The sequence below is a fragment of the Xyrauchen texanus genome, chromosome 37 (assembly GCF_025860055.1).
Source record: "Xyrauchen texanus isolate HMW12.3.18 chromosome 37, RBS_HiC_50CHRs, whole genome shotgun sequence".
NCBI classification, from domain to species: Eukaryota; Metazoa; Chordata; class Actinopteri; order Cypriniformes; family Catostomidae; genus Xyrauchen; species Xyrauchen texanus.
Genome location: NC_068312.1, coordinates 35341289 through 35356633, shown reverse-complemented (window position 1 = coordinate 35356633; position 15345 = coordinate 35341289). Strand labels below are relative to the sequence as shown.

The window sequence follows — 15345 nt, the reverse complement described above, 5'->3', positions numbered from 1 at the left end:
GGGCGTTGGTGGAACAGTACGTATATTCCATGATTTCCACAAGAGGGCGCTGATGGGACAGAACGTATATTCAATGATTGTCCACAAGAGGGCGTTGGTGGAACAGTACGTATATTCCATGATTGTCCACAAGAGGGCACTGATGGGACAGTACGGATATTCCATGCTTGTCCACAAGAAGAGCGCTGGTGGAATAGTACGGGTGTTCCATGATTGTCCACAAGAGGGCGCTGGTGGAACAGTACTTATATTCAATGATTGTCCACAAGAGGGCGCTGATGGACCGCACGCAAACCTCAGAATAACTGCTTCCTGTTTACATTTTGTGTACACTTTCATAACGATAAGAGCTAGCAGACATAAGTAATCGCCCCTGGAAAGAGGCTCAGCATTTGTTTTTCAGCCCCGTCGGTAACCGAGCGCCTGCAGCCGATCCTGTCTCTTAGACAGGCCGTTTCAATGCATTTCAGAGGAGCTTTACCGCCGCGCAGATGGACGCCGTTGATCTGTTTTCAAGCTGCAGAAAGGGCGACATTGCCAGAGTGAGGTGGGCCAAACAGCTGATGGAAATGTTCTTGTTGTTTTGGTTGAAGTTTCGCCTGCTGCATCAGCTCTGGCCAAATATACATGTCCGGTTTAGTCTCTATATACTTTATATACACGTCAAAGCAAATATACACGACTTGCATCGTGAATTGACACTATATATGCAAATAGAAGAAACAAACACGGTCATATATTTAGGTACTATACTCATGTTTAGGCAAATGTGAATGACCTTTATAGTCTGTAGATATTGTATACGCATATCTAAACAAATATCCTTGGCCTCTGTAATCTCTTGATATAGAATATGCAAAAACAAATGTGCATCGTCACTGTAGTCTGCAGAATCTGTATGCATATCCACGATAATATGCATGGTGTTTATAATCTCTATATACTGAATATGCATATCTAAACAATTGTACATTTTCTATATAGTTTCCAGACACACACACAAATATATATAAAACAAATATACATGCATGCATTTCCTATATAGTCTCTAATATACACAGTCTGCGTATATTTGACATACAGTGCACTTGTTTAGATACTGTATATGTAAATCTAAGCTATTTGCAAGCCCTAAGTTGTCTTTAGATGCTGTATATACATACTTTACCCAATGTGCAAGGCCTATATCATTTTTGGATACTATGAATGCATATCTAAACAACTCTTCATGACATGTATAGTCTGTAAATACTGCAGGTTTCTTAAAGCATGCTAACACTGTGTGTTAGTTACTCTAGACAACAGTTGAATAATTAAGGGATGCCCCCCCCCCCCCACAACACAAAAAAAGACCAAAATAATTTTTCACACCCGCATGTTGTTCCTGACCTGCATGACTTTTTTTCCTGTGAGGAACACAAAAAGGAGAAGTTAGGCAGAATGTTAGCCTCAGTCACCATTCACTTTAATTGTATGGAGAGAAGATGCAATGAAGTGAATGGTGACTGAAACTTACATCTCCTTTTGTGTTCCATGGAGGAAAGAAAGTCATATAGGTTTGGTACAACATTTTCAGTTTTGGGTGAACTATTTATTTTAATTCTCTTGGTTTGTTTTTAATGATCTGATTTTGTTTGATGCATATTTTGATGTATCTGGTTCCTACTTTATCTGTTGACATTTCCTGCATATTCTATAGATACCTGGTTGAACAGAGAGATGTGGAATTGAACATTAGAGATAAGTGGGACAGCACACCTCTGTAAGCCTGCTCCCTCATTTCCTTTGATTGTTGATGTCCATAATGCTGATAAAGTCACTGATGTTGACATCTTCCGTCTTAATTCAGGTATTATGCATGTCTGTGTGGACATGAGGAGCTGGTACAGTACCTGCTTGCCAACGGTAAGTGCTGAATCAATAATTCATAATCAATATACACTATATGGCCAAAAGGCTTAATAATGCCAATTGTTTTGAAATTAAATGCTCATCCAGTATATGAATGTGGTGTTTGGGTGTCCACATACTTTTGGTCAGAGAGTTTTGGTGTTTTGTTGAGTGCTACAAGTAGGCTACGTCTTTATACTGACAGGGGCAAAGTGCGAGGCGAACACTTTTGACGGAGAACGTTGTCTGTACGGAGCATTGAGCGATCCGATTCGCCGCCTTCTCAAGGAGTACAAGCGCATCACGGCGAAAGCCATGCAGAGAGACTACTACGACCAGTTCCTACAGACGTGAGTGTTCATTTTTACATAGTGTTTTTGTTGTAGTCATAGTTTTAGGATTTTGATGAAAATGCCTTTTAAATTTAGTATTTATTAATACTAAATTTTTATTAAAAAATTTATTAATTGGAGTCTGTTTATTTATTAATTGGAGTCTGTTTAATTCTGGCTAAAATTACATATATTTATTCAATGAAAATAATTAGGGCTGCCAATCAATTACATTTTTTTAAACAAATTAATTACGTGATATGCTGATTATTTAATTGAATTAATCGCAAGTAATCGCATAAAAGATTCTCAAATGACTTCAAATAACAATAATTCAGTATGTATTGATTAAATCGTTATCAGTAGTTATATTAAAAATAATTACAATTATAATATATATTATAAAATTTATAATTGAGAGGTTAGTAAAATGCATTAAATTATTGTGACAGATGAGATAAGCATTGAATAGACAAAAAGTGACATTAGAAGGCAAAATATTGTTTATTTCCATATTATTGAACATTAGCCCAATCCATTTTACAATGCTTTTTATTGTAAAGTGAAATTCTAACCTTCTATGTAATCCTTCTAGGTACAATTCTAAAATATAAATTTTACAAATTATATTTTCGTTAGTTTTTCATCATATCGGACACATTTTAGCTTTTGAAAAATTAATTGTGTTCCATCAATAAATGTCTTGCAATTGCATATAGTACATTGCATATAGGCCTATAATTTTTGTTATACGTTTACTGTTTCATGCATAATTTGTACTATTGTAGTATTTACAATGAAATGAAGAACACAGACAAAATCGGTACTGTCTTATTAAGACTACTGGCATCAACCAGTAAGCGCATATTAGTGAGAGAGAATGCATTTATTAGCACATCCGGGCTTATATGATTTGAATTAAATGTTTCTTTTTTTGTTGTTTTCAATTTACAACTGACTGTAAATAACCGAAAAGAGACATTATTCAATGAAATATGGATTGTGTGGATCTTGTCTTTGGAGACATAGAACAAGTTAAACCAAACTTTTACTGACCGCGCACAGTTAAAAGATTTTGGTGCTAAACTTCTTTGCCACTGTACTATGAAATTGAAAGTTTACTAGCCAATGGCTAATCACAAACGTTTGTTGTCACATAGCGTGAAATGTGTTTGCATATGCAAGTGATTTGCTTATGTTTTAGAGGGTTGCTGCTTAGAGTAAAAGATTGATCCTGGGATTTAAAAATCTATGTGAAGATTGCGTTGTATTGGAAAATCGCTATTTTTACCCACTCCTGGTTAGTGTACACCTGCGTTGGAGTGTCTCACTTCGGTTGCATCCTAAACAGTGTTTTTAAGTCACCATACCGTAGTTAACGTAGTTTGAAACAAAAAACGTCTCAATCCCAGCGTTCAGAATTGCGCTCGGTCCAGCTGTGTTTGAACACAGGAACGCATCTTGTGCTGTCGCTAGTGTTAAGCAACCCCGAGTGTGGTTTGTTGTCTGTACGGCTGCACGTTGCCTATACAGCTGGAGTTTCGCTTACTGCCCCCTGCTGAAAACAAGTGCTTGTATTGCTCAGATGGTAGGAATATTAAGTGTGTTAATTCTTTTTCTGTGTTATTTTTTATAGAATTAATCGCACTGTGTTAAACCGACAGCCCTAAAAATATTAGATTTTAGTGTATATTATACAACAATGTGCAAAATGACAAAATTGTGTGTCAAACTGTAACTGCATAAACATCTAATTATTTAAACGTGTTAACGACAAACAAAATACACCATGTGAAAATTGAAATAAACTATATTACTGAACATATTAATACGTATACTGAACTATTAGCTACTTTTTTAGAAGCTACTGTGTTGTGAATTCTACATGCTTTAAAGACTATTCAATGTTTTAGACGGTTTAATATATTGCATTATGTGTAGCTACTTTTTACGAATAAAAAAAATAAGTTATCGTTGATGCAGTCAACAAACATTTCATCAGCTATTTTGTTGATAACACATAAACCACAGTCACTTTCAGACACTCACTCTTACACTTTGATTCTTTTCCCCATTGAAGACTTCTGGAGCAGGGTAACTTCAGTGATGTTACGTTTGTGGTGCATGGTGAGATGTTTAAGGCCCACCGGTGTGTCCTGAGTGCCCGGTCAGAATACTTTGCCCACATGCTGGAGACAAAGTGGAAGGGCAAGAGCGCAATCACCCTCAAACATCCACTGGTAGGGGCTGTTTCACTACATAAAAAAATACAGAAGCCAAAACCACATCCCCATGTTTGGACTGTCATTCTACTCTGTAGTAAATGAGTGTTTTTTTCTTTTTAGACAGTTTTGATAGAAAATTTGATTTACACTTTCATAAATTACAACATCTCATTTACTGTGAATACTTCATTGTTTAATGCTGATGTTTATGAAGCGAACACTTTCCAATCACTGATTTCTTGTAGCCAACGTGGGAGATGAACAGAATTGTAGAATGCCCCATCATATAGGAGGTTTTGACAAAATGTTGTTGTCAAAACATGCGTGACAATCCAATCCTCTTTGAAACCAGTTACAATACTGTTTGTAACAATTATGTATATCGTTAGTATGTTTGCAAATAATAAATTGTCTTCAGAAAGTGTTAACGTTGATGTTCACATTTTCTTATGGTGCTTTTAGCTCAGATTAATTATATCCCCAGGGCTGTGTTAAATTAAGAACAGACTCTCCTGTCTTCTAATCATTCTCTCCACGAGCATGCATCAAACTTTCATGACCCTCATCTGTTCATTTTCATTTCTTTTTTTCAGGTCAACCCTGCTGCATTTGGTGCAATCATGCAGTATTTCTACACCGGTGAGCATAACTGTGGAATTAGACCAGACCCAGATTTAATCATCCAGAGCCAAAAACAGATTTTCCTCATTCTGTACCTTATGCTGGTTTGTCTTCAGGTCGTTTGGACATAGATGTGAATTACGTGGAGGACTGTAAGCGTTTGGCCAAACAGTGCAAGATCAGTGAGCTGATAGAGGAGTTGGAAGTGAAGTGTAAACAGGTTTATGAGTTCGGTGAGGAGACAAACTCAGTCAACCCTACACATACACGTCAGTGTTGAGGATGCCACTTTGAAACTGTAGTTTGCCAAGATACAAGCCACCCAATTTAAAGTAATTAAACTACAACCTAATTTAACTGAACTGAATTAATTGCTATGAACCAATTCAGAAAAGATTTGCAAATTGTCCGATTTTTGGTCGTAAATATATATTTAAAGTGCTGTAAGCAATTTCAGCCATTTTGCTTACATTCCATTCTGAAGTGCTCAGGGCCTAAAAAAAATAGATCATTTATGCACTTTAATGTTCATCTGTCTAAGTCAAAGTGTTAACATTACTACTAATGACCATCTGTTGCACACATGATTTTGTCTCAATATTAACTTAATTTAAAATGCAAACCAAATCAACATGCTTGAAAACTGTTAGACTTTATGAAGAAATTTAAGCTTCATGTTTTACATATGTGCTTTTTTTCTTTAACAAATAATATATATACATTTCTTTAAAAAATAAAAGTTATAAAAATATAGTTATTAAATAAATAAAATGTCATGGTCTATAACTTATAAAACTTTTAACTCTTTATTTCTACCAAAAAAAAAATTAAAATCCAACTTCCTTACAAAATGAACAGATAAAAACAGAAGTAAAAACCAGGGGTTTAAAAGGTTTTCAAAAGATTATTATCATAATTAACATAAAATTATGATATTTTTTTTTTGGATATACCTGTGACTCCCTGCCGGCGGTAAGCATACCCTAGCTAGTGCGTAAGCAGGTTCCAGGGGAACGTGAAAAGAATTGGATTTTACTAGGTTGAACTTATTAAAAGAAAATAACAGGGATAGACTGGTTAAAAATATAGATTTTCCAATTAATCGTGTTTGATTTGACTTGTCCCATTCATGTTTGTCCAAAGACGAGATCCACGCAATCCATTTGTCATTAAATAAGGTCTCTTTTAATATCTTTTCTGTTCTTTAAGGGCAAAATATACTATGGGTGTGCGTTGCTGAATGCTCTGTGCACAGTATGTGTGACGCAAATTGCATCATTAGCACAGTTGCGCGGCTTGTCCACGCGCCGCATAGATTTTCTTGACTCGTGCACACGATCCTCGGCTGTGTGCATCGTCTTCGCATGTGCTTGCCATTGACCATACTAAAAGAGTGTCATAAAACAGTTGTAGTGTGCATTCGTTGAACGCATTCCTATTTGTTCTTGGTCAGAAAAGTGTACTACGAAAGACAACGCGGTCTAGGTGCAAGGCGATCCGGAACACGCAAAAACGAAGTATACCTTGGGCCTTTACTGTCAGTTGTAATAAAGAACCCGGGATACTCTTTTATATTCTCAATCAAAACTAAATGCAGAACTGCAGGTTTTCTTAAAGGGACAGTACCGTTTTAGCATTTTTTCTACATATCGTGTAAATAGTACAAATTGAAATGATGTGTATGTAAACAATAATAACGCAGGCATATGTAGTTTGGCCTCCATTTTTATTGGTTTTATGTTAATATACCGTCTGCCAAACATCATAAATTATATTTATCTATAAATGATATTTCTATATAATATTTACCCTTTGGCACACATACTTGAGTCTTACTGATGGTGCTGTGGGGGTATTTAAGGCAATAAAGGTTGGAAACACCGGGCTAAACCACTGAGATAATGGGTAGTCACATGTTTTTGTGTACAGAACCAAAATGTGTTTGCAGTTGCAGCTGGTTTCATTTACATTACACATGGCAAATCTGCAGATTTATGATGTATGGTCCAGTTCTGCTCTGCTTGGGAGCGAAGTGACTTATCAGTACGGAAATGTTCATTCAAACACAAAACAGTTCATTTTGACCAATTCAGTTTGGAATGACCCTAAAACATAGCGACCAAGATGGTTTTCCATTCGAAGCTCCTTTGGAGGCTGATTTATCCCATTTGTAATGCAGGGCCAGGCTACATCATCCCTTCAATGACACGCCCTCTCTCTAAAACCCCGCCCTCTAAAGACACATCAGCCAACCTGAAGTTGGCAAACTTGAACGAATGAAATTATTAAGGCTAAAATAATTCTTTTTTTTTTTCTGCAGTGCTTAGGGTGTTGGGGTGTCATAGAGACTGGTGTGATAGCTTTTAGCAATTGAATCGCTGCTGTTTATCATTATCTGTCTCTCTCTCTCTCTCTGTCAGTCTCCAATAAGCCCGGGACGTGTGTGAAGGTGTTGACTCTTGATCCTCATGACTTTCAGCTACAGGATGGAATGGCTCTCCTCGCAGACAGTGCACTGCCAGCTGAGCTCAGGGTGAGGCGTCTAACACTGACATTGATTCGCTTCATGATCTGACGTGCTTCACGATAACTTAAAAACTGTTGCTATTATCTGTTCATAATTAAAGGTTGGATATGGCCAGCTTCCATTCGATCTAACTGACAGCTTTCCAAGCTATCCAGATATCTGCTTCCGGGTGGAGGGCTATGACTTCCTGTGTCATAAGGTCAGCGTTTGTCAATCCTGTGAAAGACATAATCCAGAATTAGGGGCAAATTAGAATCCAGAATATTAATAAAATATCCCTCATGTTTTAATCACTTACAATCACTTTTTAGAATGACTGTTGTGGTCGTTTGAGGTTTGATTAAAAAGAGTGTTTTATGCTGACTAAATGTGTGTGTCTGTGTGTGCTTGTGTGCAGGCGTTTTTCTGTGGTCGTAGTGATTATTTCAAGGCGTTATTGGAGGATCATTTCAGCGAGGGTGAAACTCTGCAGACTCATCCCAGTATTCCTGTGATCACCCTTCATGACGTGTCTCATGAGCTGTTTACTAGAATCCTCTACTACATCTATAGTGATAATACTCAGGTACACACCAACACAAAGACACGTACACACTACATTCAAACTCTCCGATTTAAGATACGTTCTAACACAGGGCCTGGGTATCTCAGCGAGTATTGATGCTGACTACCACTACCACCGATCCAAAAATGCATTCGGTGTGAACTTAAGAAGCATCACTAGTTAAATTACCATTTATGACCAGTTCCAAATTTTGAGTGGTGGTAATCTAATGGTTAAAGATCTGGGCTGGGGGGCCTGGGTAGCTCAGCCAGTATTGACACTGACTACACCTGGAGTGGCGAGTTTGAATCCAGGGTGTCATGAGTGACTCCGGCCAAGTCTCCTAAGCATCCAAATTGGCCCGGTTGCTAGGGAGATTAGAGTCACATGGGGTAACCTCCTCGTGGTCACTATAATGTGTGGTTCTCGGTCTTGGTGGGGCACGTGGTGAGTGCTTTGCATGGATGCCGCGGACAATAGCATGAAACCTCCACATGCGCTATGTCTCCGCGGTAACGCGCTCAAGCCACGTGATAAGATGCATGGATTGACTGTCTCAGACGTGGAGGCAACTGGGATTCATCCACCGCCACCCAGATTGAAGTGAGTCACTACTCTACCATGAGGACTTAGAGCGCATTGGGAATTGGGCATTTCAAATTGGGGAAAAAGGGGAGAAAATCACAACCAAAAAGAAGTTGGCAGCCCTAAAGTCTAAGTACACTTAAATGCTTTTATTTCAATAGAGCAAGAAAAATCCTGTTTGCTATGATTTTCCCCTTTAAAACATTCCCTAACAGTCACCTTCATAAATATAACAGAACAGGCACTGATCTGTCAGATGTGTTAATGATGTCTCATTCATTGTGTTCCAGCTCTCACATGAGAACGTGTATGAAATTCTGTGTGTAGCTGACATGTACCTGTTGCCGGGTCTGAAGCGTCTGTGTGGCAGAACTCTGGCCATGCTTCTAAATGAGGAGAACGTCCTGCACATGTGGAAGACGGCCAAACTCTTCCGTCTCTCACGTTTGGAGGATCAGTGCACAGAGTACATGGCCAAGATAATAGAGCGGGTATGTCACACGACACATTCACTTGCATGGTAACTCTAGCCTCGATTTTTGCTTTTTTTAAAGAAAAGGAGGGACGTGTCAACGTTATTTTTTGTGGTAATCAACATTATGCCACAAATGCTGTCGATTGAGCTTAACTTGTATTGAACCCAGAATATTCCTTTAAGACTTGGATTCAGAGAATATATTAAGTTTATTTTACTTACTCTTTCGGCAAATTGTTATTTCTTGTATTAAGCATAAACCGCTCTAAATTTTGTTAAATGTTTGCTTAAAACTAGAAAAACTAATTACCAATTGGGTAAGAAATATAAACTTAATTCACAATATATTTTCTGGAAACACAACTTAATATCTTATCTTAATATGTTATTAATGTCTTAAACATTTATTGCACTGCATAAAGTTTTATTTTTTGTTTTTAATTAGCATTTCTGTCTATAAAATATATAAATATCCTTAAAAATAAGATATATTTACTGCAAAAGCAAAATGGCATTAGATATTATGGTTTTTTTATTTATTTATTTTCAGAGAAATCTGACAAAATTGAGTAAACTTTATGCTTAAAACAAGATACAAATCTGCCAGTGAGGTAAGAAAAATAAACTTGTTTTCCCTCTAAAATAGTTTTCTTACCCCCTTTGGCAAATAGTTTGCTCTTATTTGAAGCATAAACCTCACTAAATTTAGTTAGATTTCTTTTAAAACAAGACCTAATATATTGTCAATTTGCATGTCAAGTAAATATATCTTGTAAGAATGTTTAGATATTTTTACTGGAAAACAAGACAAAAATACAAATTAAGATTTATTTATTTTTTGCAGTGTATTAAACGATTTAGCTAATTTTGTTTTAAGGATGTTTATTTATATATATATACATCCATATATATATACATATATATATAGCTATATATATATATATATATACATCTACAAAAAATAAATAAATCTTAATACATTTAATACATTTATTTTTATTTTTTTTTTTTTTTTTTTATTCATTCATCAACAATATTGTTGTTGGGCCATTTCCCATTTTTGTAGTATTTTCTTCCCCCCTGAATACCACATATGATATTAGTGAAGATTTTCTTGTACCGGTACTACTTTTTAGTTTTACATGGACATTTTTCACCTTTGACAGTTAGAAATGGCTGTTTTTGTAGGACTTCTATTAAGATTGTCAAACATTTTTGTTTGTGAAATGAGTAACAATACACCCACAAAGTTACTGAAATAATGATGAGGCCTCAATATTTAAATATGAGTAATCATACTGTATGTTAACGAGCTTAGGCTGGACTAGGAATGGAACTTTATGTGAATGTAATAATATTTCAATATAATTATCTTTTCACTCTCTTCTACTCTCTTTTCTAACTCCCCCTTCTACAACTCTTTATTTATTTATTTTTAACTCTTTTTACATGATTGAAAAACTTGTTTTATTTGGGTTAAATTGTTATACCAATAGTATAATTCAGAATTTGGATGTGTAATTTTTAAGATTTTGCTCCTAAAGGAAGTCAGATGTCAAGGGATTCATGTATGTATATTTCAGTTGGTGGAGAGAACAGAGTTTGCTGATATGATCAGAGAGGATGCTGACAATGTGGCTGCCAGGCAGGAAACTGACTCCATCCCCCTGGTGGACGAGATCCGTTTCCACATCGCCAGTAATGTTCAGACGTACAGCGCCATCGAGGAGGCCAACCAAAAACTCGGCGCCCTTGAGCTCCTGCTCGTCAGCATTGGCCTGGAGTGTTAAAAGAAAGAGATGAGAAAATTAGTTTGGGAGAGATGAGGATTGCGTGATTCGTTATGTTTATGAAATACATGCACTTAAAACAAACTAGCCAATATGGTCAAATTAAATTTTTTTTAATCAGTGTCTTTGTCTTGTTTTAAGATAAAAAGTATTTATACGTTCTTCAAACAAGATCTAATTACTAGAGAAGCAAAATTGTGTATGTTTTTAGAGAATCTTTCTTCAATTCTGTTATTTTTCTTAGCCTATTGGAAAAGTGTTGTTTCTTCAAGCATAAACCTCACGAAACTTTTATATATATATATGCTTAAAAGAAGAAAAACAAATATATATATGTATGTATAATTTCCAATGGGATGAAAAAAACCTTCATTCAAGATATATTCTCTGGAAACAAGTCTTAATATCCTACGCAATTTAATTATTTTAAATTCTATTTTGTTTTAAAGATGTTTAGATATTTTTACTAGAAAACAAGACAAAAATACTGATTTAAGAAAATGCTATTTTTTATTTTGCAGTCCAGCGCTAACAGAAAGTCTCACACATTTACATTCAGAGAAGTTGTATTGCAGAGTCCGTGTGTTTCACTGTGAAACTCTTACTTTTTTCTCTTTGTTTTTATTACTCCAGAGTGCTTAATCCAACTTAATTATCACACCAGTTGTGAGTTTTGAATTGATTCTTTGCATTTTCTGATCTCATAAATATGTCGGGGTATGCAGTTGCTTCTTCCAAACACAACACGTAAACAAATGTAGCAGAACATTTAATGAGTTTTATAAAAACGTTTTGTTGTGAAGTGTTGCGAATGCTGAGCACAAAGGAATAGGTTCATGGGCTGAGCTGTTACATCTGCAAATAACATTTGTGACGCAGTCAATGCTTTATGAAAATGCATCTAGGATGAGGTGATTTATTGTGCGAAAAGAAAGATTTACTTAGCCTAAATGTATGCATTTATGAACAGAAAAGGTTTGGTATTTATATTTACAAATTCTGAACTTGTCTGTCCAAACCTGTCACACAATTTCATCTGTTGTCATGGTAGGACAGACAAGTTAAATGTTTGGTCATTTTTGACCAGAGAGAATAAATTTGTTCTACCAGGTGACCATTTATTAAAAGAACAGATTGTTATTTATGCCTACATATGTAATTGCACTTACGGATGTATCTGCCAGCATTATTATAAGTGTTTCTCAGTATTGCATCCACATAAACTTCAAGACTTATACTTATGTCCATGCATATTTCCCATAGAAGTTTTCATTCATATGATTGCCCCTTAAATCGACTGTCCCTAATCTTGCATTCTTGCTCCACCAAAACATTTTGCTTGCATTTTTCTTCCTTCCTTGCAATGGTTTTGTTTTATTTCATAGCCTTTTATTTATTCTATTTTATGGTGGTCTTAAAATGACAGAATCTGGTTTAAATGTACAGCATTATATTCTGATCATATCTTGCTCATTAGCTGCGCTTTGTGTTTGCGCATGTTTGCGTTATTGAACTATAGGTGCTATGGAGAATTCCCACAAATAAAACTTGTTTAAGAACATTCATGAATGTCATAGTCATACTATCAGATGCATTTGCATTGGAATTTACTTTCAAATGATTAATGTGGGATACTGGGACAGAATGGGATGTACGTAGGTGAGCAAAAAAAGGGAAGAATAAAAAAAAAAAATTGTTTGATTTGCCTTCACAGTTATGTTTGGATATTTGGATATATTTTACCGGTTTAATCGCTGTCTATAAAATGCTTTATTCATGTTGGCCTAAAGGAGGCACTCTTTATTAGTATAAATCTCACATAATGTGATCGATCATAAACTCACAAAGGCAGTAGGGCCAAAGCATTACTTCATGAGCTGACACTTTCCTGCTTTGTTTACTGTTCTTCGTCAGTAACTGTAAAACAGCTGAACAGATGTAAATGTTACTTAACTAAATCCCCATCAGGTTTGGGCCTATTAGTAATTGCATGTGGCAGAATTTCCATTGTTTTTATCAGCTCACGTGTGACAGGCCTCTGTGTATCTCACTACATCTCAACCTTTTTAATTTTCTTCCCATATCTTTAACACATTAGAGTTTATTTACTGTGTGTGAAACTACCAGGGGTGTAGAAATGATTTGAAATGTGAAGGGGATACATTAAAGCAGGTGGGTCGCTCACAGGTCTGTTCAGCTAAGGTCGTGGACAGCAGGGGAAAAACAATACTAAATGAAAATAATAAATTGCAATGAATGATTTAATAGTGCATAGTTCCAATCAGGGCTGTCACCAAAATGCACACAGTCCGGTACAACATTTGTTTTTTATTTTGTAATATCTTCTGAGAATTGCAGTTACTGTATGATGATTACTACACCCCTGAAAACACAATAATATCCCTGCTGTAAAATGCACAAATGTTTTATAGAGTTTAGTAATCTGTCAAAGGATGGGGTTCAATTTGGGTTTTCCTGTTTCTCCAGGCAACAGGAGTGAGAATTACCATGACAACTGGCTCAGAGAGAGAGAAAGAGTGAGAGAAGAGGGCCTGTCAGAGCAGTATTTCATTTTCCCAGGCATCTATCACCAGAGCTGTGTGTTTGTGTGATTAAGGTCCCTGAATGATGGACTGCTACAGACACGCCATGAATCTACAATTAACCAGCAGACAGCTGCTGTAGATCTTTCACATGTGCGGATACTAACTAGGTCTGCAGTGATCTTCCTACTCTCTAGTGTAAACCACTCTACACCCTCAATGCCCTCAGCATCAGCAACACAAGAACGCCCACTTCACAACACTCAGTCATACACCGCCAAAAAATTTATTTAAGATAATTTTCAGTGATATTATGAATTTAGTTTTGTTAAACACTACACAATTCAATTTCATGGAATTTTGTTATGAAATTTAAATGTGTAAAAATTAATAACCAAAATGAAATTCCTTAAAAATAGGCTGAAGTCGTTTTTTTTTTTTTTTTAGGGTAGCCAGCTCTTATGATGTCATCTCAAAAGGAATATAAAGTCTGCAAAACACACTGTTATAACAGATTTAAAAAGAATAGCTGAGAAAGAAAAGGCTTGTTTAATGTGTTATTGATCATTTATCAGATGTTGATTATTGTATGTACATTATATCCTGTCTTTTGTGTCTGTGAGAAGGTTCTTTGGGGAAAGGGCTGAAGATTAGTATAGGATAATTAAATTGATTGATAATCGCCTATTTTAAATGCTTTCGTTAATGATCAAATGGTACTCATGGAACAGCTTTTAACAAGGTATAATAATGAATCTTGTGTGAAGTTGAGAAAGTTAATCGAACCATCCACACAGTTTAAAGTAAATCCTTATTGATTAGTTCCTAACCATGTAATAACACACTCCCAAGACAGAGAGGAAGTGAATTAGATATACACCACTCTTAAAGGTGCACTCAGAACTTTGATCCTCATTAAAAAGTTTTACTCAAAAATAAATAATTTGTCATTTTGAAACATATTAGTAAAATCATGACCACTCACTTGAGTTTGAGACTCCATACATATCTGTAACCTTATAAAAGCCCTATGAATCTACATGGATAGGGTCCCCTTGTGGGGGCTGCCATGTTGGGATCACATGACCAGCTGAATAATACTCTCATGATCTCAGAAACCACCCTGTTATTGGACACCTTTATGTTAACCGGTGCCTTTCTTTCTTTTAGACAGCTCTTCATATCTATATGTCAGGTCTTATGGATTAGTTTACACGTAGCCTATACCAGGATTTAAGACAACATAATTGCTCATTGAAAGGAAAATTGCAGACAGATGTCTGACAGGCAAAAGGCAAATATCCTCAACTTTCAAATATTATTCAAATAGGAAGCAAATGTAGAATCCCCAAGTCGTCATATTTTTGTTCTCTTACAGAGGAAGCTCATGTATACAGTGTTCTTTATTTTGGTCTGGATGTTCCTGCTTGTTTCATCATGTGGTTTAATTACTGGAACTATCAAATGCAATATATCATGAACATAGTTTCATTCAACCAGTCATAGTAGGGTGTAAAGAAGAGTTTGTAAAGTTTAACCCCTGCAGCTAATTTCTAATTGGTTAAACCAATGTTGTTACAACTCTCTCCCAGTCTCCCCTATACCAATTTATCTCCAGGGTTAAAGAATGGGGCCGTTTACAAGAATTAATTTCATGTTGTGCTATACTGCCAAACTTAAAGATAAGAACAAAGTATCAGTTTACAAATCATAAAAACATTTTAAGTACTGATATCTTATCTACAGGGGCCAAGAACAGAGCATTTACAATTATGTATTTCCTGTTCTGCTGCATGTAACCAAAGGATTTTAT

General features: G+C 35.9%; 1 protein-coding gene across 1 annotated transcript; it reads left to right on the top strand.

Annotated features, from left to right (window-relative positions):
* Positions 1 to 289: 289 nt before the first annotated feature.
* On the top strand, positions 290 to 12550 carry LOC127630831 (ankyrin repeat and BTB/POZ domain-containing protein 1-like). Its single transcript, XM_052108641.1, has 12 exons — positions 290 to 547; positions 1700 to 1762; positions 1850 to 1905; positions 2096 to 2240; positions 4303 to 4462; positions 5041 to 5086; positions 5185 to 5301; positions 7489 to 7601; positions 7696 to 7794; positions 7993 to 8160; positions 9015 to 9215; positions 10783 to 12550. Exons 1-12 carry the CDS (start codon positions 492 to 494, stop codon positions 10987 to 10989), a joined length of 1431 nt encoding a protein of 476 aa, XP_051964601.1. The 5' UTR covers positions 290 to 491; the 3' UTR covers positions 10990 to 12550.
* The last annotated feature ends 2795 nt before the right edge of the window (positions 12551 to 15345 follow it).